The sequence below is a fragment of the Ovis aries genome, chromosome 6, assembly GCF_016772045.2.
Source record: "Ovis aries strain OAR_USU_Benz2616 breed Rambouillet chromosome 6, ARS-UI_Ramb_v3.0, whole genome shotgun sequence".
NCBI classification, from domain to species: domain Eukaryota; kingdom Metazoa; phylum Chordata; class Mammalia; order Artiodactyla; family Bovidae; genus Ovis; species Ovis aries.
In genome coordinates, this window is record NC_056059.1 from 91961203 (window position 1) to 91985438 (window position 24236).

Here is a 24236-nt window from a genome sequence, read left to right on the forward strand (position 1 = left end):
CTGTTAGAAAATTGCTTAGATGTGATATTAAAAGTCTATCTGATATTTCATTTTAGAAATCTTCCAATGACGGGCTAAACAACCTTTCTTTTAATATAATGGAAGCTTTAAACCACTATTTTAAAAATAAAGAAATACTGTATCCAAATATTGCAATACTAGCTTACATGATTTTGTTTCAAACCAATCTGATTTACTAGTTTGTAACCACACAGCATTAAGCGGGACGAGCGGTAAGAACACTTCAAGTTTAATGATACGTCCTACATTTTAAATGACAGCTTTTCATTCCAAACCTGTGTAGTCCTAGTAACTTCAGTGTTTGGAAGAGTGAGATTTAATACCGGCGCTGGAAACATTTTTGAATGTGTGAGGCCAAGTGCCCGTTTCGGTTGTTGTCACCTGAATGAGGACAGTATTATATTGCAGGAGCAGTATGGACGCTGACACAGCCACAAGGAACCTAGGAGAAATGTGGCAGCAGCAACTGAGGAGGTGCTAGAAGCCTGGGAACTATTCTCAAATAAGTACGCTATGCTTTGTCAACCTCCAAAACATACTGGCTGTCAATCACAAGATTTTAATTTCGAGCTTAGTCTCTGACTTGCTGTATAATCTTGAAAATATTTTGATACCTCATTTTCCTATCAAGAAAACACCCTTTTACTTTTTAAAGATGATTTTAAAGGCAATCATCTAGGAATTATTTTTGTTCAAGAGAGTAAAAAATAATTTCTCATTGAGAGATTTTTAACGTAAACAACGTAAAACATGTTTAACAAATATCTGACAACAGGGAACGAAAAAGAAAATGCCATGGTATTGAAAGTGAAAGTGAAAGTTGCTCGGTCGTGTCCGAGACTCTTTGCGACCCCGTGGACTATACAGTCCATGGAATTCTCTAGGCCAGAATACTGGAGTGGGTAGCCATTCCCTTCTTCAGGGGATCTTCCATTATGTAACCACAAACCAATAGTGAGGTGCCCAGCAGCACTGTTCTGCTCCTGCAATAATCACTGTTGTCATCAGGATGTAACTGGGCTTCTCTGGTGGCTCAGGTGGTAAAGAATCCGCCTATAATGGGCAAGACCTGGGTTCAATCCCTGGGTTGGGAAGATCCCCTGGAGGAGGGCATGGCTACTCACTCCAGTATTCTTGCCTGGAGAATCCCATGGACAGAGGAGCCTGGCGGGCTACAGTCTGTGCTGTGCTGTGCTTAGTCGCTCAGTTGTGTCTGACTCTTTGGGACCCCATGATGGAATGTAGCCCGCCAGGCTCCTCTGTCCATGGGATTCTCCAGGCAAGAATACTGGAGTGGGTTGCCATGCCCTTCTCCAGGCTGCAGTCTATGGGGCGGCAGAGAGTTGTACAAGACTGAGCAACTTAAGCACAGCACAGCAAATTTTTTTTTTTAATTAAAGAATTTAGAAGTATAAGAGATGAAGGAGGACCCAGATGCAGAAAAAGATGACAAAAAAAGAAAATGTGCTAAAAGGTATGATTAAGTCCTGATTTTTTTTTTTTAAGGATCTAAAAATATGTTAGGCATAGAATTTCAAAAGACCAGGAACTGACTTAACAGTGATGCAACAACTTGGCTAATTTACCTCTTATCAAAGAGAATGATGCCAGAGAGCACTGATGTCAAATATGATGAAAAATATTTCAGGCTCAATTCAGCATTTATATATACTTAATGTCCACTTTCATTTTTTCAGGCTTATTCTAAAGCAAATCATTTTGTTCTTACCTGTCCTTATTAATAATAAATGAACTCAAAATTTTAGAAATGAGGACACTTTGGTAAGTTTGTATAACAGATACTTGCACTTACTGAGACAGAAAACAGACATAATTTGAAGCACAAGCTGGAATCAAGATTGCTGGAAGAAATACCAATAACCTCAGATATGCAGATGATACCACCCTTACGGCAGAAAGTGAAGAAGAACTAAAGAGCCTCTTGATGAAAGTGAAAAGAGGAGAGTGAAAAAGCTGGCTTAAAGCTCAACATTGAGAAAACTAAGATCATGGCATCTGGTCTCATAACTTCATGGCAAATAGATGGGGAAACAGTGGCTGACTTCATTTTTCTGGGCTCCAAAATCACTGCAGATGGTGACTGAAGCCATGAAATTAAAAGACGCTTGCTCCTTAGAAGGAAAGTTATGACCAACCTAGACAGCATATTCAGAGAAGGCAATGGCACCCCATTCCAGGACTCTTGCCTGGAGAATCCCATGGACAGAGGAGCCTGGTGGGCTGCAGTCCATGGGGTTGTGAAGAGTCAGACACGACTGAGCGACTTCCTTTTCACTTTTCACTTTCATGCATTGGAGAAGGAAATGGCAACCCACTCCAGTGATCCTGCCTGGAGAATCCCAGGGACGGGGGAGCCTGGTGGGCTGCCATCTATGGGGTCGCACAGAGTCGGACACGACTGAAGTGACTTAGCAGCAGCAGCAGACAGCATATTAAAAATCAGAGATATTACTTCATCAACAAAGGTCCATCTAGTCAAGGTTATGGTTTTTCCAGTAGTCATGTATGGATGTGAGAGTTGGACTATAAAGAAAGCTGAGCGCCAAAGAATTGATGCTTTTGAACTGGGGTGTTGGAGAAGACTCTTGAGAGTCCCTTGGACTGCAAGGAGATCCAACCAGTCCATCCTAAAGGAGATCAGTCCTGGGTGTTCACTGGTAGGACTGATGTTGAAGCTGAAACTCCAATACTTTGGCCATCTGATGTGAAGAGCTGACTCACTGGAAAAGACCCTGATGCTGGGAAAGATTGAGGGGAGGAGGAGAAGGGGACAATAGAGGATGAGATGGTTTGATGGCATCTCTGACTCAGTGGACATGGGTTTGGGTATACTCCGGGAGTTGGTGATGGACAGGGAGGCCTGCTGTGCTGCAGTTCATGGTGTCACAGAGAGTCGGACATGACTGAGCGACTGAACTGAAATAAGAAAAGGCATTCATTCTCAGCATTTACACCCAAAATCTTATAAAATAGAGAAAAAGATCATTATTCATGTCAGAGAGAGAGATATTTATCTCTAATATCTATGTTTATTTACTAAGGTATATGCATATGTGTGCATTAATAATTATTCTATTTAACTAAGACAAATAAATAAATAAATAAGACCCACTTAAACACACACCCACCAAACAGCATCAATTGGAGTGCACCTATAAGAACACCATGTGAAACTTTATTAAATCCAATTATGAAAAAGAACTTTTAAATCACCAGAGTAGGAAAACAATCTCATCAGTGAAATCAGGTCATTCTTACCTTTAACAGAATCAGGTGAATGAACAGGTTTGGTAGACCTATATTGTGGTGAGGAACCTATGGAATCCTCAACCGAACTAGTTAGGAGTGAGTGGACTGGAGACTTCTTAGGAGAAGAATGGAATGAACGGGAAGCTGAATTTTTCACAGATGGACTTCCTAAAATTTTATAAGGACAAAAGTTAAAGGACACAGTTATTAAAAATAGCATGTTACACCTCTCAAAAAATCAAACTCTCATGAGAAAATGTTTCCAATCATGTGGGTGTGGTGTGTTCTGGTAAAGCCCAAGACTTTGAATTGGAACTGAAATGGGGTACATCCTAGGAATAAGGAACTGAGCCTGCCCTTGTGGGTCCTGAGGTCTATTTTCTGCTGCTGCTGCTAAGTCGCTTCAGTCGTGTCTGATTCTGTGCGACCCCATAGACGGCAGCCCACCAGGCTCCCCCGTCCCTGGGATCCTCCAGGCAAGAACACTGGAGTGGGTTACCATTTCCTTCTCCAATGCACGAAAGTGAAAAGTGAAAGTGAAGTTGCTCAGTCGTGTCCGACTTCATGACCCCATGGACTGCAGCCCACCAGGCTCCTCTGTCCATGGGATTTTCCCGGCAAGAGTACTGGAGTGGGGTGCCATTGCCTTCTCCAGAGGTCTATCCTCAAATTAGCTTAATTCCTGATTAGATTAAATTGATCTGGGATTGCTGGTATGGTTGAGTACCAGAGGCTAGCATGAATTTTCTCTGGAAGAAGGCAATCTTATTCTAAGTCTGAAAGCATTGTCTAAGTCTGAAATAGTTTTTCGTATATGTTCGTATATGTTTGTCATACAATAAAAATAACCAAGCCTGTGAGGAGACCTCCTTCATGGATCACAGCCTTGTTGTAGCAAAAGGGCTTGCCTAACTCAGTGAAGCTGTGAGCCAAGCTGTGCAGGCCACCCAAGACAGATGGGTCATAGTGAAGAGTTCTGACAAACGTGGTCCACTGGAGGAGGAAATGGCAAACCACTCCAGTATTCCTGCCGTGAGAACCCCATGAACAGCATGAAAAGACAAAGAGATAAGACACTGGAAGATGAACCCCTCAGGTTTGAAGGTGTCTGATACACTACTGGGGAAGAGAAGAGGGCAATTACTAATAGCTTCAGAAAGAATGAAGTGTCTGGGCCCAAGTGGAAATAATGCTCAGCTGCAGATGTGGCTGGTGATGGAAGTGAAGTCTGATGCTATAGAGAACAATATCTCAAAGGAACCTGGAGTGTTAGGTCCGTGAATCAAGGTAAATTGGACATGGTGAAGCAGGAGCTGGCAAGAGTGAACATTGACATTTTAGGAATCAGTCAACTAAAATGGACTGGAATGGGCAAATTTAATTCAGATGACCATAATATCTACTACTGTGGGCAACAATCCCTTAGGAGAAATGGAGTAGCCCTCGTAGTCAACAAAAGAGTGTGAAATGCAGTACTTGGGTGTGATCTTAAAAATGACGGAATGATCCCGGTTCGTCTCCAAGGCAAACCATTCATCATCACAGTAATCCAAGTCTATTCCCCAACCACTGATGCCGAAGAAGCTGAAGTTGACCAGTTTTATGAAGACTTACAAGACCTTCGAGAACTAACACCAAAAAAAAGATGTCCTTTTCATCATAGGAGATTAGAATGCAAACGTGGGATGTCAAGAGATACCTGGAGTAACAGGCAAATTTGGGCTTAGAGTACAAAATGAAGCAGGGCAAAGGCTAACAGAGTTTAGACAAGAGAACACACTGCTCATAGCAAAAACCTTCTTCCAACAACACAAGAGAAGACTCTACACATGGATATCACCAGATGGTCAATACCAAAATCAGACTGATTATATTCTTTGCAGACAAAGATCGAGAAGCTTTATATAGTCAGCAAAAACAAGACCTGGAGCTGACTGTGGCTCAGACCACGAGCTCCTTATTGCAAAATTCAGGTTTAAATTGAAGAAAATAGGGGCAACCACTAATCTATTCAGGTATGACCTAAATCAAATCCCTTATGATTTTGTCCCTTACAGTGGACTTGATGAATAGACTCAAGGGATTAGATCTGGTAGACAGAGTGCCTGAAAAACTATGGACAGGGGTTTGTAACGCTGTATAGGAGGCAGTGACCAAAATCATTCCACCCAAAAAAAGAAATGCAAAAAGGCTAAGTAGTTGTCTGAGGAGGCTTTACAAATAGCTGAGGAAAGAAGAGAAGCAAAAGCAAGGGAGAAAGGGAAAGATGCATCCCACTGAATGCAGCATTCCAGAGAATAGCAAGGAGAGATAAGAAGGCCTTCCTCAGTGAACAATGCCAAGAAGTAGAAAAAAAAAAATAATAGAATGGGAAAGACTAGAGATTGCTTAAAGAAAATTGGAGAGATCAGGGGAACATTTCATGCAAGGATGGGCATGATAAAGGACAGAAATGGTAAGAACTTAACAAAAGCAGAAGATATTAAGAAGAGGTAGAGAGAATACACAGAAGAACTATACAAAAAAGGTCTTAATGACCTGACTAATCATGATGGTGTGGTCACTCACCTAGAGCCAGACATCCTGGAGTCTGAAGTCAAGTGGGCCTTAGGAAGTATGACTGCAAACAATGATAGTGGAGGTGATGGAATTCCAACTGAGCTATTTCAAATCCTAAAAGATGATGCTGTAAAAGTGCTACACTCAATATGTCAGCAAGTTTGGAAAACTCAGCAATGGCCACAGGACTGGAAAGGGTCAGTGTTTTCATTCCAATCCCAAAGAAGCGCAGTGTCAAAGAATACTCAAAGTATCATACAACTGCATTCATTTTGCATGCTAGTAAGGTTATGCTCAAAATCCTTCAAGCTAGGCTTCAGCAGTACGTGAACCAAGAACTTCTTGATGTACAAGCTGGGTTTAGAAAAAGCAGAAGAATCAGAGATCAAATTGCCAACATTTGTTCAATCACAGAGAAAGCAAGAGAATTTCATAAAAGCATTTACTTCTGCTTCACTGACTACACTAAAGCCTTTGACTGTGTGGATCATAATAAACAGTAGAAAATTCTTAAAGAGATGGGAATACCAGAACACCTTACTTGTCTCCTGAGAAACCTGTATGCAGGTAAAGAAGCAACAGTTAGAACTGGACATGGAACAACTGAGTGGTTTAAAATTAGGAAAGGACTATGACAAGCTGTATGTTGTCAATGTGCTTATTTAACTTATATGCAGAGTACATCGTATGAAACGCCATGCTGGATGAAGCACAAACTGGAATCAAAGTATCTGGGAGAAATATCAACAACCTCAGTTATGCAGATGATACCACTCTAGTGGCAGAAAGAGAAGAGAAACTAAGGAGCCTCCTGATAAGGGTGAAAGAGGAGAGAGAAAAAGTTGGCTTAAAACTCAACAAGATCCAAGATCACGGCATTCAGTCCCAGCACTTCTTGGCAAATATAAGGGGGAAAAGTGGAAACAGTGACAGATTTTATTTTCTTGGGCTCCAAAATCACTACAGACAGTGACTGCAGCCATGAAATTAAAAGACATTTGCTCTTTGGAAGGAAAGCTATGATAAACCTGCTGCTGCTGCTGCAAAGTTGCTTCAGTTGTGTCTGACTCTGTGCGACCCCATAGATGGCAGCCCACCAGGCTCCCCTGTCCCTGGGATCCTCCAGGCAAGAACACTGGAGTGGGTTGCCATTTCCTTCTCCAATGCATGAAAGTGAAAAGTGAAAGTGAAGTCGCTCAGTCGTGTCTGACTCTTAGTGACCCCATGGACTACAGCCTACCAGGCTCCTCCATCCATGGGATTTTCCAGGCAAAAATGCTGGAGTGGGGTGCCATTGCCTTCTCTGATGATAAACCTAGACAGCATATTAAAAAGCAGAGACATCACTTTGCTGACAAATGTCTGTATACTCAAAGCTATGGTTTTTTCCCCAGTAGTCATGTATGGATATAAGGGTTGGACCATAAAGAAGGCTGAGCACTGAAAAATTGATGCCTTCAAATTGTGGTATGGGGAAAGACTCTTTAGAGTCCCTTGAAGAGCAAGGAGATCAAACCAGTTAATCCCAAAGGAAATCAACTCTGAACATTCATTGGAAGGACGGATGCTGAAGTTAAAGCTCCAATACTTTGGCCACCTGATTCGAAGAGCTGACTCACTGGAAAAGACCCTGATGCTAGGAATGTTGAGGATAGGAGAAGAAGCGGGCAGCAGGGGATGAGATGGTTGGATAGCATCTCTGACTCTATTGACATGAATTTGAGCAAAGTCTGGTAGATGGGGAAGGACAAGCAAGCCTGGTGTGCTGCAAGTCCATGAGGTTACAAAGAGTCAGACACAAATTAGTGACTGAACAATAACAACACGAGGAGTGAAACTGACATGGCGGAAAACCAAGAGAAAAAAAATACAGGTAACAGGCACAGACCTGCAAGGTCTGGATGATGGAGGCACAGACCACCACAGATTCAACGGCATTTACTCCAAACCACAAACAAGTTCTTCTTATACAAAGAAAACCATACCTAGGCGTATCAGTAAAAACTGCCAGAAAATAAAACAAATCCAAACCCGAAGACAAAAAACAATCTTAAAGCTTCTAGGAGGGCAAAATGACAGGTTACACTGAAATCAGGAATAATTAAATTTAGAGCTGACTTCTTAGTGGAGATACTGGAAGCCAGAAAACAATGGAAAACTCTCAAAATGAAAAAAAAAAAAGTTAACCTAGAATTCTATACTTAGCAAAAATACTTCTCAAAAGTGGGGATAAAATAAAGACAAGTTTAGACAAACAGAAACTGGGAGAGTATGTTAAAGGAAACATTAAAGGCTGAAGTAAAATGACAGCAGATACAAGATAAAGTGTGAATATGTGTGTGCATCTAAATGAATTTTAATGGCACAACACAATGGAAATGACCCCTTATGGTATTTTATCTTTATAATTAAAATATGTGACAACGATTCTGTGTAAGCTGGAAGGAAAGTAAATGGAGTTAACATGCTCTAAGGTACTCACAAATTATGGAAAAAGGTAAAAGCATTCACTTATATTAATCTAATAAAGCAAGGATATATGCTGGGTAAATGGTAAAACAAAAGCATAAACATACAACTGAAGTAAAATCTAAGGAAACTGTTCAACTTCAAATAAATGTTCTCTTCTTCAAAATACAGTCTTAGTTCATAAAGATTCCTCACAAGTTGAAAATTTAAAAATTAAGAAGTAGAATTCATTTAAGAATATTGCTTTGATGTTAGATATACATTCACATTCTTCTACAAAAGACAAGAAAACCTGGAAACTTTCCTTCTATTTCACCTCACACCTCGATTTTCTCTACTTACATTACTGTCCAGATTTATGGTAAACTTTTGCTGAATAACCATCATTTTCAGTTTTGTTCTTTTCCGTTTATTTTGTTTTCTTCCATAGGAGGGCTGATTATGTGTCTGCTGGTTTGCCTTCGCCTTCCAAATGCAACCTATACTCTACCATTATCTTTCACATTTCTTAGTTTTAAAACTTCCTCTTCTGCAATTTTCCCTAGGGGTCTGTCATGTCCCTGATTATGATTTCAGCCCTTCCTATCCTAATTTTTATTGTTTTCCATTTCTAGTTTGAGTTGTGCCATTTTGTTTTTCAACAGATTCTGCTATCTTTCAATTTCTTCATTTGTCTTGTTTTATAGAGCACATTTTGTCTTTGCAAAGTGTATGGAGAACAACCTGTCTCGTATCTTTTTCTTTTCACTCATTCAGAAATTATTTACTGAATATTTTTACTGAATAATTTACTGAATTATTTATGGGCCTGCTATGTCCCGGGAAGGTTCTGGATACTGGGGTATTTCCCAACCACTAAAGTCATCTGCCCTTGTGCAGAGGTGTCTAGCAGGAGGTGACACCCAATCAACAACATACCTAGTAAGTTACATAGTATAAAAAATGAGGGGACTAGCAGTGAGTGAAAGGGAATCCACCGTAAGGTTTAAGTAGGCCCAATTTTTGTGCTTTCATTAAAAACTCACCTGCAGATTGGAATACAAAGCAACCAGGTGGCTCTTCCAACTCTCCTACGTGTAACGTGACTGGCTCTCTGGAAACATAAGAACGGTCATGCAAAAACATTCCATTTCCAAATTCAGTGCTAAGATTTATCAACAAGAACAAGCTGGAGAAGGCAAAAGTGATGGCTTAATGTATAAATCCAAGATGGCAGCCATGACCCTAAACTGCAGAAGTCCTAAAATACCCTATGAGGGAGAACCAGAGTTACGTCATCCTTATGTATTCAGTGCCCATGAACATTTTGCAGAATGAAAATGTAGTAACATATAATCTTGGTTGCAAAATTCTTTTTTGTAATAATAGCTATAAAAACCAGTATTTCCCTCATGGATTCTAAGAGATGCACTCTTAATGACTCATTTAAAATTTAAAAACCAAGGAAAAAACTAACCTCTCTTAGCAATAAGTGTCACTTTACAAAACTATCAGACCTATTTATATCAGTAAGCTGAACTAAACCACAAAGTTCTCTGTAGGTTGGATACCAGTCTGAAAACATTAAGACAGCAGTTCTCAAAGCGGTGCCCTTGAAAAGGGGGTTTGTGAGGTCAACACTAATTTTATTAGAATACTAAGATATTATTTTCTTTTTAACTCTTAGTCTCTCATAAGTATATAGTGGAGTTTCCCAGAGCCTCCATGATATCTGATATCACACCAGAAAAATGCAGAGGCAGGTATGAGAACACAGCTACCTTTTATTAAGCCATGAATTAACTGTAAAATGATGTTTTCTTAATGATTCTTGTTTGAAAAGTTATTTTTCATAATAAACTATTTTATTATAGTAACATGTAATATACTTACTTTGCTTATCTTTAAGTATCAAATTGTTTTAATTTTTTTAAAGATTAAAATTTAATTTTATTTTCCAATACTAAAAATAGAAATGACCTATGTAAACAAAAACTCTTTGGAATCCTCAGTGATATTTGTGAGTGCAAAGGGGTCCTGAGACCAAAAAGTTTGAGAATATTAGGAGGAAGCCTTAGAAAAAGTCATGGCTGTGTTGTGTAGTCTTCATTATCAGGGCAAGGTGTCTGTTCTGAGACCAAAACGTTTGAGAATATTAGGAGAAAAGCCTTGGACCAAAAGGTCGTGGCTGTGTTGTATAGTCTTCATTACCAGGGTAAGGAGTCTGTTCTTGCTGCACTAGGCAATAGGGAGCCTTAGAAGGTCTTGGGGCTGGGACCATACTCTGAGGTGTGCTTTAGGCAGAGCAATTTGAAACCGATGCACAGAAGTGACTGGAACTTACAAGAGACTGTAGAGATTTAAGACATCCACACTGAACACTGTAGAGGCTACCACAAAGGTAGAGTGGTAAAGTGGCTTTAAAAGCAGTGTGGTGGGATGAATAATGACTATCAAACATATCTGTCCAAATACCAACAGCCTACGAATGTTACCTTACATGGCACTAGAGACTCTGCACATGTGATGACATGAAGGGTCTTGAGATGGGGAGACTGTCCTGGAGTATGTGGAGATACAGGCTACATTATCTAAATGGCATCACAAATCTCTTTACAGGACGAAGGGAGGGGGAGATTTCACACAGAAGAGAGAAGGTGATGTGACAATCCCAGCAGAAGACGTGAGGATGCCAGGCCAGAAGCTGCGAAGACGGAGGAAGGAGCCACAAGGCAAAGGGTGCAAGAATGAAGCGCTAGAGGCCCAGCTCTAAAAGAGAAAGGGAAGGGAATACATTAATCCCAAGGGCTTCTAAAAGGATTGTAACCTTGCCAATATCCTGATTGTCCAGGTACCCAGAAGCAGAACACAGGAGTGGTTATAAGCCTGAACTCAGAAGCAGGCTACAACTGAGTTCAATTCTGGTTCCTTTATTTACAAGCTGTATGACCTTGGTAAATTTCTTGGCAAGCTGAGTCTTCATTTCTAACCTATATATGGAGATGATAATGCCTATATCATAGATTTGATTAGACAGACTAAAGGAGATAAGTCAAAAACACCCAGATAATAGATGGCTACAGATATTATTAACAGGATCAGTGAGTGTAATGATACACACCCAGGTTAGAAGACAATCAAAACTTCTTTTAGGCTAAGAGAAAGCTGTATTTACAAAGATTCAAGTTCACTGAATATTGATCAAACAGTAGGGACAGTAAGAAAGTATCTGCTTTAATTCATTCATGAACAAATATTTACTGAAAAGTAGGCAAAATGCTTGGTGCTAAAGATACAGTAATGAATAGGCCTTTCTTTGCCTAACTGGAATTTAAACACTAGAATTCATTTTCATATTCTATGATATAAAGAGGACTCTAATATTGCTATTTTTTCATAAGCAGTAAAGATAGAAAGATAAAAGTTTTTCCTGGCAGTCAGTCAATAAATAGACCCTACAACTATAAGCAACTTGAGGACAGGGACCATGTGTGTCTCACCTGCTGTTAACCATGGGCCTAGCACAGAACTCGGCACATCACAGGCAGTGAGCGATATTCTAATGAATGAGTGAATGAAAGACAGTAGCAAAGGGGACATTTTGAAAGTCAGGGGCCGGTCAGATGGTTTCTTACCTGCTAAAAGTTTCACTTGATTTGCTGCCTTCAGTGGATTCCCTTAATGAGTTGTTGCTTCTGTTGGCAGAGGGTGGGAGAAGTTAAAGACTATGTGATGTTATTTTAACTTAGCGACCAAACCAAATTGTTCCTCTGAATCCTGCTTTTAGACAGATGCAGATTCGAAAGAGTGAGACTGGGGTGCTGGCTCTTCCCAGTGGAGAGAATGTATGGAGAGAAGCTTGAAGACAGAAGGACGTGGACCCCTCTGGGAATCAGTAGTAGTCCATTTTGACCAGAGCTCAGTACAGGAGGAAAGCAGGCTGGCGACCAGCTAGGGAGATGCTTCAGTGTCAGTCTGAGAACCGTGTGTTGAATGCAGCAGATGCTGGGAGCTACTGAAGACCTGCAGGCAATGCCTTCTGTGTCTGACTAAGTAACAAACTAGTATTAGCTTTTCTCCTTTTTGGCTAAAGACAGTTCTCAGAAGTTGTTTTTGTTTAGGGGTTATGGATGTAATCTCTCTTTTTAATGGTATTTTAATGCTCTTTTTAATGGTTTCATTTAAACATTCAGCTATTAGATTATTGATAAAAATAGGACTGTTTTCAGTAAAGTTCTTATAACCTTATATTGAGGCTGTTGCAACTTCCTTTGAGACCACCTTCTTCTCGAACGTTATGTAAGCTATTGTAACTGTAGGAAAAGTATTCCATTTTTGGAATGGCATACCACATAAATATCTTCATCTGGGTAAACAGCAGCAAAAAAAAAAAAAAAGCCTATTAAGTTGACTTCTAGAAAGTAAGTTACTTTAGTATATTTCACTAAAATCCTTTTTTGTTTCAGTTAAACACTATTAAGGCTTTCCATCAATTCCCATTTAAACTATCCAGACTTCCCAAATTATCTGGTCACATGTACAATTCGTAGGCAATTAATAAGTTTCAGAATCTCAGATTCCTCTTACCTAAGGCATATGTCTAATCTCAGGCTTGACTCAATAATGGAATCTCTTACTCTACCATCTCTGTATACATAAATATAACTCAGTTAATTATACAAAGAATAATTTCCAGATTCCATGTATTTTTAGAATCAATTGCTCATATGTATTTAACTCTTCTTTAATGCACAAGAGTAGATTTTAGGTCTCCAAGCAAGTTTTGCAAGGGGCTACCCATGGAGTTTGTCAACCTAGAAATGCTTTTGTCCCTGAACCTTTAAAAGAATTAGGTTGAATTTAGGCTTTGGTGACAAGGTCATTTGTAGAACTATAGCAAATTAACATAAATTATCTAAAGGCAGGGGCCAAATATATTCATGTTCAGCAGAGTCCAATATAGTCAAGCACATCTGCAGCGGTTGAAGTGATGGAATTTGATCAGGGAAGTCATGGTGATCTTGTGGAATGAGTTCTGGAAGCCAGGGGCTCTAATGTTCACTTTGTTTACTTCTGACTTTGACTCTTTGACTCATAGGCGGCGGCAACTCAATCTATGTCAATGTAATCATTGGTCAAATGAGCTTCATAAATACTGCCCTAGCTTAGAAAGCACATTATAGAGTTAGGACAAAAACCAAAGTGCTCTGCTATCCATAATAGCCAAGACATGGCAACAACTTAACTGTCCTTTGACAGACGAGTGGATAAACAAGATGTGGCACATAGGTACAGTGGAATACTACTCTTTCAGCAAAAGAACAAAATAACGCCATCTGCAGCAACATGGATGCAACCAGAGATGATGATACGAAGTGAAACAAGTCAGAAAGGGAAGGACAAATGCCACGTGATATCACCTGTATCTGTAATCTAAACTACGACACAGGTTGGCCCATCTATGAAACAGAGACAGAATGACGGACACAGAGAGCAGGCTGCTGGTTGCCAAAGGACAAGGAGGGTGGAAAAGGGAAGGGGTGGGAGTCTGGGGTCAGCAGACGTAAGCGTTTATATACAAAACACATAAACAACAAGGCCCTACTGTATAGCACAGAGAACTATATTCAATATCCCATGATAAACCGTAATGGAAAAGAATATTTAAAACCGAATGTACATGTATCTACAAGTGAATCACTTTGCTATACAGCAGAAATTAAAACAACATTGTAAATCAACTATACTTCAACTTAGAAGTTGAAAAAAATAAGTAAAATGCATAAGAACATTTTTTTTTTTTAAAGTACTCTGCATATATAAGTGTTCTTGGATGGAGTGACAAGAGGATGTTTCTGACATGTGATTCAGAGAATGCAATGTTATGTTAGGTAACCAGACTATCACTAATATTTTACTACTACTATTAACAAATATTATTAGTAAAATAGACAAATCCAATTAATATTGTGCTACCTCAGGTTAATAAACACTATCTGAATATCTTAAAGAAACTGGAGATTGTTTACATATAAGTATTATGTCAGAGAGTATGATTTTGAGATATTTGCTATATAACCAGAAAACAAATGTTACAAAAGCGAGTTGTTATAATACTAACAACATATAACTAATATTGTAATGCTAATAATACAGTATATCTACTGTGCTAAAATGCTCTAAGTAAATTTAGTAATAGCACACATTAAAATTTTAAAACACTATTTGACTTCTGTAAGTACATGTAGGCAGTGGCTGGTAGACTGGTTGAATCGCTTTTTGGATCTGACTTTATAGTAATTTAAGTCACTGGCATGGATGCCTAGAGAGCCAAAGCTTTCCAATTAGTTTATATTTGAAGACTACATAGTTCTCAAGGTTCGTTTTAGCTCCACCATACGTGGCTGTAGGTAAGTCAACCTTTTGGAACTTGTGTTTTTCTTATTTTTAAAATGGGATAAATAAATCCTGCTCTGTCTTGTCTCAAACAGTTGCTGTGATAATCAAGTAAGATTATGAATGTGAAATTTGCTGGCAACTATAAATTACTATATGAATGTACTGTATGAATGTCACACTTTGCCCTAATTTCTGAATAGAACAAATAATATTTTCTCTCAATATCTAGTAGTTTCACTTCTGCTAACTCCTCGACTTTCACATCATTTCTCCTGGTAATGTTCAGATACCCCTCAAAGTTAATGTAACCTCAGCCTCCCATGTAGACAACGTGATGGCCAACCACTGTTGAGGGACACTTTCCCACTCTGAAGCACGTTCAGTCTTACACAGCCACAAAGGAGACCCCCAGAGACGGTGCTCTCCCGTCTTCCTCGCTCTTGCCCAGAGGCACGGCTGGCTCCTCGTTGATCACACTTCTCAACTCCTGGAGAAGCTGTTTCAAGTCCCTCGTTGGATCTTCCTTTGCATTAGGTTTCATAGAGTGCTGAATTAAAACAATTTACAAGACAAGGACACTTTGTTTTTTTCAGATTTGAATGCCATTTCCTATTATAACATTAATTCAACTGGTAAACAAATTATGGAGGAGAAAAAGAGGAAATAAAAAACCTGTAATCTTACCACTCAGAGATAAATCAGTAATATCCAATCAACACAGTGCTATATCTAATTCATAAATGCATATATCTACTTATGGGCTTCCCAGGTGGTGCTAGTGATAAAGAATCTGCCTGCCAAAGCAAGAGACTTAAGAGCTGCAGGTTCAGTTCCTGAGTCAGGAAGATCCCCTGGAGGACAGCACGACAACCCACTTCAATATTCTTGCCTGGAGAATCCCATGGACAGAGGAGCCTGGCAGGCTACAGTTCATAGGGTCACAAAGAGTCAAACATGACTGAAGTGACTTAGCATGCATGTACATACCTATTTATACATATATATATAAACTAAACTATACAGGATTAAACAATACACATCTATTTAAAAGTCTTTTCTTTTACAATTAGCAGGGACTTTATTTTTCAACATAATTAAGATTTATATAATTTTCACACAACAGTTACAAATTCTATTCAAGTTCCCATAGACTATAAACTAGGAGGCACTGGAACATATCCAGGGACATAAAACAATGTGGAAAAATTTCATGGTCTAAAGGTATTGAAACTATAGGGTCTATTCTCTTATCACTGTGGAATTATGGTTAGAAATCAACATCAAAAGGTATTTCAAAATAACTCACATATTTTCAAGTGCAATGTGACATTTACCAAGAGAGATCTTTGGTTTAGCCAAGAGAGATCTTTTGATTTAGATCTTTAATAAAGCAACTGATTGAGCCTTTATTACTCTCAATAAAGTTAGAGGACTGAAAAAACACAGAAGACGATTACAGAGAAGAAAGCATTTAAATGAGAAAGTAATATCAAAGATATTTTTAAAACCCTGTGCATGTGGAAATTAAATGTCCTCTTTTAAATGATGGGTATATCTAAGCAGCTGTAACAAGGAAAATTAGAAAATATTTGTAACAGAAAAAAGATGGAAAGAATTTACCAGAATTTGTTGCATATAGCTGAAGCTACTCAATGCAACTAAATACGATGTGGAATCTTGCATAAGATATGAAAACAAATAATGGACACTAGCATAAAATTTTGTGAAATCTGAACAAAATCTGTACTTTAGTTAATAACACTGTATCATATGTTAATCTCCTTTTTCTTTTTTTACAACATAGTGAAATCATTTAAAAAATTTTTTTAACTTCAACAATATGGTATGGACATCTTACCATGCCATTAAATATTTATAACTATATCCAGGTAAAATAATTTAAATAATTTGTTAAGGGAGTAACTAATTTTATAAAGCTATAGAATTTTAGAAGTAAGGAACCCTCTAGCAATGAGTCAATCTAGCCCCCCCGACCACCACTTTACTGATGAGGAAAGAGACATTTAATATTTTCAAACCATGTTGCTGCTGTTGCTGCTAAGTCACTTCAGTGGTGTCTGACTCTGTGTGACCCCATAGACAGCAGCCCACCAGGCTCCCCTGTCCCTGGGATTCTCCAGGCAAGAACACTGGAGTGGGTTGCCATTTCCTTCTCCAATGCATGAAAGTGAAAAGTGAAAGTGAAGTCGCTCAGTTGTGTCTGGGGAATAATATTAAAAGATTTTTCAGGTAGCTAGTGTTCCTCAATGAATATTTATAATATAAAAAGAAGCACAGATGTTCCCAATAGGCACAAAAAGAGAGGAAACCTGATAATAATCAGAGGTTGCCCTGGTGAGCAGGTGAACTTAGTTGGAGGATACTCATGGCTAGAGAGGCATCAAGCATCATAAAGGTATTTTAGCCAGAAGTGTCTGACCCAAGGCAGTATACCTGCCAGACATACAGGGTGTTGAAGGATGCTGCTAAGTCACTTCAGTCGTGTCCGACTCTGTGCAACCCCATAGACGGCAACCCACCAGGCTCCCACGTCCCTGGGATTCTGCAGGCAAGAACACTGGAGTAGGTTGGCATTTCCTTCTCCAGTGCATGAAAGTGAAAGTGAAGTCGCTCAGTCGTGTCCGACCCTCAGCAACCCCATGGACTGCAGCCCATCAGGCTCCTCGGTCCATGGGATTTTCCAGGCAAGAGTACTGGAATGGGGTGCCATTGCCTTCTCCATGTTGAAGGGTAAACACTGCAATATTTTTGCTCTTTAGGCTTTACTTTTCTAGGGTCCATGCCAATCAAGCGTTGATGCTATTGGTATAACCCTCACATTGTCCTTCCCTTCCTATTCCCACTGAGAAACCAGATAAAATATCCAGTTGAGGATGCCAAGGGTTCTAACTAACTGAATGTGTGGTAAGTATGATTTCACCAGTTTACTGACGGTCATCTTATCGAGAAATTACCATGATGAGTTCAGAGTTTCATAAATTAAGATTCCATTAATTTTGATTTCATTGATTTAAAATATACAAAGATGTGAATCATTTTTAATAGCCTTATTTTTTAGAGAAGTTTTAGGTTCACAGCAAAAGTGAGTAGAAGGTACAGAGAGTCCCATATACCGCACATGCTGAACCAGTTTCTTAATCATGAATAAAAGCATTTGTTGCTAAGCAGATCCAGTTTCACCAAACACAGGCTTTGTTCTTGTCCTAGCCCTGGTGGACCTCATATCTGATGAGGAACAGAACTTCAAAAGACTTATCCTATTGCAATATTCAGTCAGTTCAGTTCTAACCTTCAATATAACACCTGGACCTTCGTATCTTCTGCCCACTAGGAAGTTTACTTAATAAGCTTTGTTATTAAAAAATTTTAAGCCCATGACACTTATTATAAATTATCAGTGTAATAACCTACAAATTCATAAAGTTTATTTCATTATAACAAGGGAAATGCTTCTTTTAGTCTCCATTTCCTAATCTGTAAAAATGAGAAAAATAACTCTTACTTTATAAGGATGGCATAAGGAATGAGAAGTACTTAATGTATGCACAGTAAGTACTCAAAAAAGGCTGGTTTCCACTTCCTTCTTTCCTTAGCATAAAAACACATGAAGTATCTTATACGCTTCATATTTACAGATTTAGAGTAACCAGAAAGGTTAACGTGACAATGTATATAGTGTGTTAGTACCAGGACAGAGTCATGAAGATGTTATCAGGGTTAGCTGTGCAGTCTAGCTACAATGCTCCCCTTGATATATTGACAAACTGATTCTAAAGTGCATATGGGAAGGCAAAAACCTCAGAATAGGAAAGACAACCGTGAGGGCGAACAAAGTTGGAGAACTGACATTTCCCAGGTTCAAGATTTACTGTAATAAGACAGTGCAGTACTGGTGAAAGAATAGATAAATAGACTGATGGGACAGAATAAAATAAAGATCCCAGGAACAGTCCCATACAGATATAGTCAACTGGTCTTCAACAAAGGAGCAAAGGTATTTCAGTAGAGAAAAGGTAGTATTTTCAACAAATGGTACTGGAACAACCGGCCGTTCACATGCAGTAAAAAAATGAATCTAGATGCAGACCTTTTATCTTCCACAAAAATTAACACAAAGTGAATCATGGACCTAAATGTAAAATTCCAGACTATAAAACTCTAGAGGATAATACAGGAGAAAATTTAGATGATTTGGGGATTCATGATGACTTTTTAGATACAAATCAAAAGCATGATCCATGAAAGAAAAGCATCAGTAAGTTGGACTTTTTAATCTTAAAAACTTTTCCTTGAAAATGATAATTTTAAAAATGGAAATAAAAATCACAGATTGGCAGAAAATCTTTTCAAAACATATAAGTGACAAAAGACTGGTAGCTAAAATATATCTCCAGAAAGAACCTCTTAAAACTCAACAGTAAGAAAAAATTATAAACACCCATTAAAAAATAGGCAAAGATTTGGAACAGATATCTCACTATAAAAAATATGTAGAAGGCAAATAAGTATATGAAAATATGATCAACCATATTTCATTAAGGAATTTCAAATTAAAACTATAAGATATCACACTACACTTCTATTAGAACGGCTAAAATCCGAACACTGACAACACCAAATGTTGACAAGGATGGAGAGCAACAGGAACTCTCATTCACTGCTGGTGAGACTGCAAAATGGTACAGCCACTTTGAAAGACAGTTTGGTAGTTTCTTACAAAACTAAACATGCTCATACTATAAAATGCACCAACCATGCTCTGTAGCTTTTACCTAACAGAGTTGAAAACTTACGTCTATGCAAAACCTGCACATAGATGTTTATAGCAGGTTTATTCATAACTTGCCAAAACTTGGAAGCAATCAAGATATCCTTCAATAAGTGACTGGATAAACTGTAGTACCCCCAAACTATGAAATATTATTCAGTAAAAAAAAAGAAATTAACTATTAAAGGATAAAAAGATATGAAAAAATCTTGCAAGCATATTGCTAAGTGAAAGAAGCCAATCTGAAAAGACTATAACTAGATGACTCTGGTTGTATGACATTCCGGAAAAGATAAAAATATGAAGACAGTAAAAAGATCACTGGTTGCCAGGGGTTCAGGGGAAGGGAGCAACAGATGAAAAGGTGAAGCACATGGCATTTTTTGAGCAGTTAACCTATTCTGTATAATACTGCAATGGCGGATATATATCATCATACATATGTCAAAATGCACAAAATGTACAATATGAGGAGCACGTGATGTTCAGTAGTGTCTGACTCTTTGCTCTCCTCTGGACTGTAGCCTGCCAGGCTCCTCTGTCCATAGGATTTTTCAGGCAAGAACACTGGAGTGGGTAGCCATTTCCTACTCCAGGGGATCTTTCCTGACCCAGCAATCAAACTCACGTCTCCTGTGTCACCTGCACTGCAGGTACGTTCTTTACCCACTGAGCCCTCAGGGAAGCCCCACAATATAAGGAGTGAGCCCAATGAAAGCTATAGACTTTAAGCTAATAGCAATGTATTGATATTGGTTTAACAATTATAACAAACGTACCACATGAATGCAACATGCTGGTAATAGAGGAAGCTGCGGGGAGAGAGGAGGACAGCAAAGAGAATCTATGGGAACTCTCTATTTTCTGCAAGGCTAAAACCACTCTAAAAAAAGTCTATTAATTTTAAAACAAAAAGAAATCATGAACTTTGGAAGTAAAAGTGACAACATAAAGTCATATCAATTTATATGTTTATCAGTAGGGTGTGATAGAAGAGTGGCCATTGTACCACACCCTTCCCATTACCATTTGACCATTCTATACACAAAATTGTTTGTTTTATCTTTAATATGTAATAATTATTAACTGATTATAAATGAGCTTGAACATTCTTCATGTTTATGGACTATATGCATTTCTTTTGGACTATATACATGTCTTTTCTATGTTTTTCTTTTAGAATATATGCTATCTTTTTCTAGGTATGTAAAAACTCTTTATATTTTATATTAACCCTTTGTTTACTAGAAATATTTTTCTCGTTTGTGATTTCATTTTAGTTTATGGTGGCTTCTGAATTGAGTTTCATTTACTCAAAATAGTCAATTATTCCTTTTCATGTCTGTAAATCTTATAATACTTTCACTTGTAATACTTTTCATTAAAAAGTTTCTTTTTAATACTTTATTGTTTGATTCATATGGAACAAATTTTGATTCATAACATGAACAAAACACACTTAAAAAAGTAGAAAATAGCTAGGAAATGAATGATTTTAAAACATTCTTTACAAATAACTGGCTGGTTATGTATGGCTGGTTATGACTATCTTGTCTGGCTGGTAAAGAAACAGCTACTTACAAGTTCTTCATGAAGTTATGGAACCCATGAAAGAATCTTGCTCTCCCTCACTTCAATCCTTTGACCCTTAGGATATACATTAAGGCTATTTCTAGGGAACATACATTTTCAGGTTAAAACTTATACAAGCTTTTTGATTTCAAGGGATGAATATGAGCTTATACTGCTATTGTTAAAGTTTATTTTGTGATTTGATTAGCTTCCTATTACATTTCGACTCTGAAATTGTCTTATGTCAGACTTGTTTCCAAAATAAATTGCAAATTATATCTCAAATGCACCTCCATCTTCTCCAAATACTGTTCTCTCTAATGGCCTTGAGTCCATTACAGGCAAACATGAGTTATAACTTGAGATAAGTAATGTCTAGGAGACTGTGTGCTTCTCAACACATTCTATCTCCACTCTCCAAAGATAGAAGATAAATGAAAAAGCTAAAAATAAAAGCTTGATCTCATTCAGTTTGAATCAGACTATTCTATTTTAAGAATGCCTGACCAAATCCATCTCCTATAATACTTATATTCCTGTCAGAAGATTGTAATAAAAATGGAATATGAAATACCATTTAGAATATAAATATATTATTTATATTGTATATTAACAATGGGTGAATAGGAAACCAAAGTTATATAAAGTCTTACTGAAAATCTTGCTCACATCATGGGTACTTCAGTGGCCAAGATCAAGCACAGCTGGCACAAATTACAGTGCATGTGTATGGAATCTGATATATGAATAAAATAAATTATATTATCCTGGAATTATTCATTTTAAATGCTAAAATAATCTTTACCTAAAACTTTAATCTAGAGTGCTTCTGTGTCAGGCTACCAATTATGTGTATCTGTATGTATGTACATACACATACATACATACCTGTTCTTGGTTTCTGAGCTTGGATCAATCAGATAATAAAATTTTTCCAATTCTACCATTTTCTCTTCTATTATTAATAACACTAGGGCAACCAACTGGATAATTTTTAATGTTTTTGGACCTCTGAAATGGTATATAATCCTCAGTCACAAGTACCTAATGAAATACACAATTAGTTCAGGTAGAGTATTTATTTACAGCATCATCTAATTATTTTTTTTATAAACAGCATTCAACTGTGTGGTGTACATAATCAGTACAGCAAGCTAATTAAGACAAATTCTAGACTCAGGCCATCTTGGTTAAGTTTTGGCACAAGTGTATTTTTGGAGTGTGAACTCTGTATTCATTTAGCTTCTCCAAGCCTTAGTTTCTTTCTCTGAAAAATTGTTATAATAACAGCACTTACCTCGTGTGGGTAGTTGTGAGGAATAAATTATATAATGTATAGAAAGAATATCATACAGTGCCTGGTGTTCAGTAAATAATGACTATTGTTAGATTCATGGAACAAGAAGACTAAAATGAAATGAAATAAAGGGGCAATGCAGAACAATTCATGCAGTGATATTCTACTTTTGCTCTACTTTTAAACATTAGACTTGGCATTTATTCCACTTATTTTAGTGTCACTAAAATGACACTAAAGAAATTAACAAGGATAAAGAGGAAAAGAGAGATAATATTAGGTGAGTAATGATGATAAAATCTGGGGAGATGAAAAGCAAATGGGTAATTCACAGCTAATTCCGTGGAACAAAGAAGCTAAAACATTAAGGACCTGCATAGAAGTAGCCAAGAAACAGGGAACTGCTCTGCATCAGAGTATACCATCAAGAAAGATTCAAGTAATAGAGGCCTCGTGCATTTCTGAAGGTCAGGGGAAGGCACAAGGCAAGATGAGAGCACTGGCTAAAAGCTTATGGCAGAAGCTGTGAGAATACCAGATGTTCTCCCCATGTGGTTGGGTAATAATTCATTCTTTTCCTCTAAATAAAATTAGAGGCTTAATCACGGGGTAAGGTTGGACCAAAGGAATTTAAACTCTAAGAGGACACCTGGCACGGCAGAAGTAAGGCTGCAAACCGAAAATATAAGCATAATAAATAAGACTATACAGATACACATGTACCCCAGGCTCCTTGTCCCACTCACCTCTTCAGAACACTGGTAGATTTACATCAACAAGTCAGTAGTAAGAGATTCTCTCTGAAGTGGGATTGACAGGACCAAGAAAAAAGTAAGATGGTTTTGGGGTCCCTTAGTTAAAAAGTAATACCTAACCATCTACTAGTTGACAAGTCCTGTGAACCTTACCAAGTGCTTTTAATTGGTTTTTTAGGGCCTCAATTTAAAAAAAATTTTTAGGACCTCAATTTTAAATATGAATGGATGGCTAGTGATTAGCAAACAATGAAGGAAAAAGCTCCAACATCAAAGACAGACATCAAAACAAACAGAAAAAAATAAATTTGAAGAAACAGCAATAATTCAGGTAACAGAAGAGATTATTGAAAGACTGAAATTAATAGCCTTAAATGGAAATGAGAAAGTACCGCTGCATCCACTAAAGAATATGAAACTATATAAAGAGCAGATCTAAAAAACAAAAAAGTCTCCTGGAAATTTAAAAAAAAAATGATATTCAGGAAAAAAAAATTCAATAGGTATTTGGAAGACGGAATTGAGGAGTCTTCCCAAAAGCTGGGAATAAAATACGAGGAGATAGAAATTGAAAGCCAAAATTAAAGAAGATTTGAGACTAAATCCAGGAAGCCTAATAGGTGACTTAACAGGAATTCCAGAAAGAACTGTAAAAGCGGAGGGAGAAAAGTTATCAAATAAATAACACAAGAAAATTTCTGAGAGGAAAGAACATTACAGTGCCCATACAGTGAAGGGAAAAAGACTCCCAGCAGAGATCACCCTGAAATGAATACTAGGGGTAAAGAAAGGACTCCAAAAGCTTTGAGAAACAAACAGGTCACATACACAGGCCATGGAAGCAAAACAGCACAAGAGCAGTAGCATTTTGTGTATCAATGAAATATAAATGAAGAACAAAGGTATTTTCAGACATGCAAGGTTTTAAAACACTTACTAAATGAAATGCACCCTTTCACAGAAAACTACTGCATTATACAATCTCTGCCAAATGCTGGTGAGGCTGTGGAACAAGAGGAACTCTCACTCGCTGCTGGTGGGAGTATAAAATGGTACAGCCACCCTGGAAGACAGTTTGGTAGTTCCTTACAAAACTAAACAGATTCTTACCATATGACCCAGCAAT

At 37.9% G+C, this 24236-nt stretch overlaps 1 protein-coding gene across 30 annotated transcripts in view; it reads right to left on the reverse strand.

Annotated features, from left to right (window-relative positions):
- CCDC158 (coiled-coil domain containing 158) overlaps window positions 1-24236 on the reverse strand; it is a 78429-nt gene that overhangs the window by 2497 nt on the left and 51696 nt on the right. For 25 of the 30 annotated variants that reach the window (XM_060417265.1, XM_060417281.1, XM_060417287.1 and 22 more), the window contains 4 exons: window positions 15087-15244; window positions 11934-11993; window positions 9345-9412; window positions 3301-3459 (listed from right to left, as the gene is read on the reverse strand). In XM_060417265.1, coding sequence (XP_060273248.1) covers window positions 3301-3459; window positions 9345-9412; window positions 11934-11993; window positions 15087-15244 — 445 coding nt within the window. Of the gene's footprint in view, window positions 1-6; window positions 2959-3300; window positions 3460-9344; window positions 9413-11933; window positions 11994-12440; window positions 15245-24236 lie in introns of those variants that run through there. The other 5 variants (XM_060417292.1, XM_060417291.1, XM_060417288.1 and 2 more) reach the window with 3 other exon arrangements.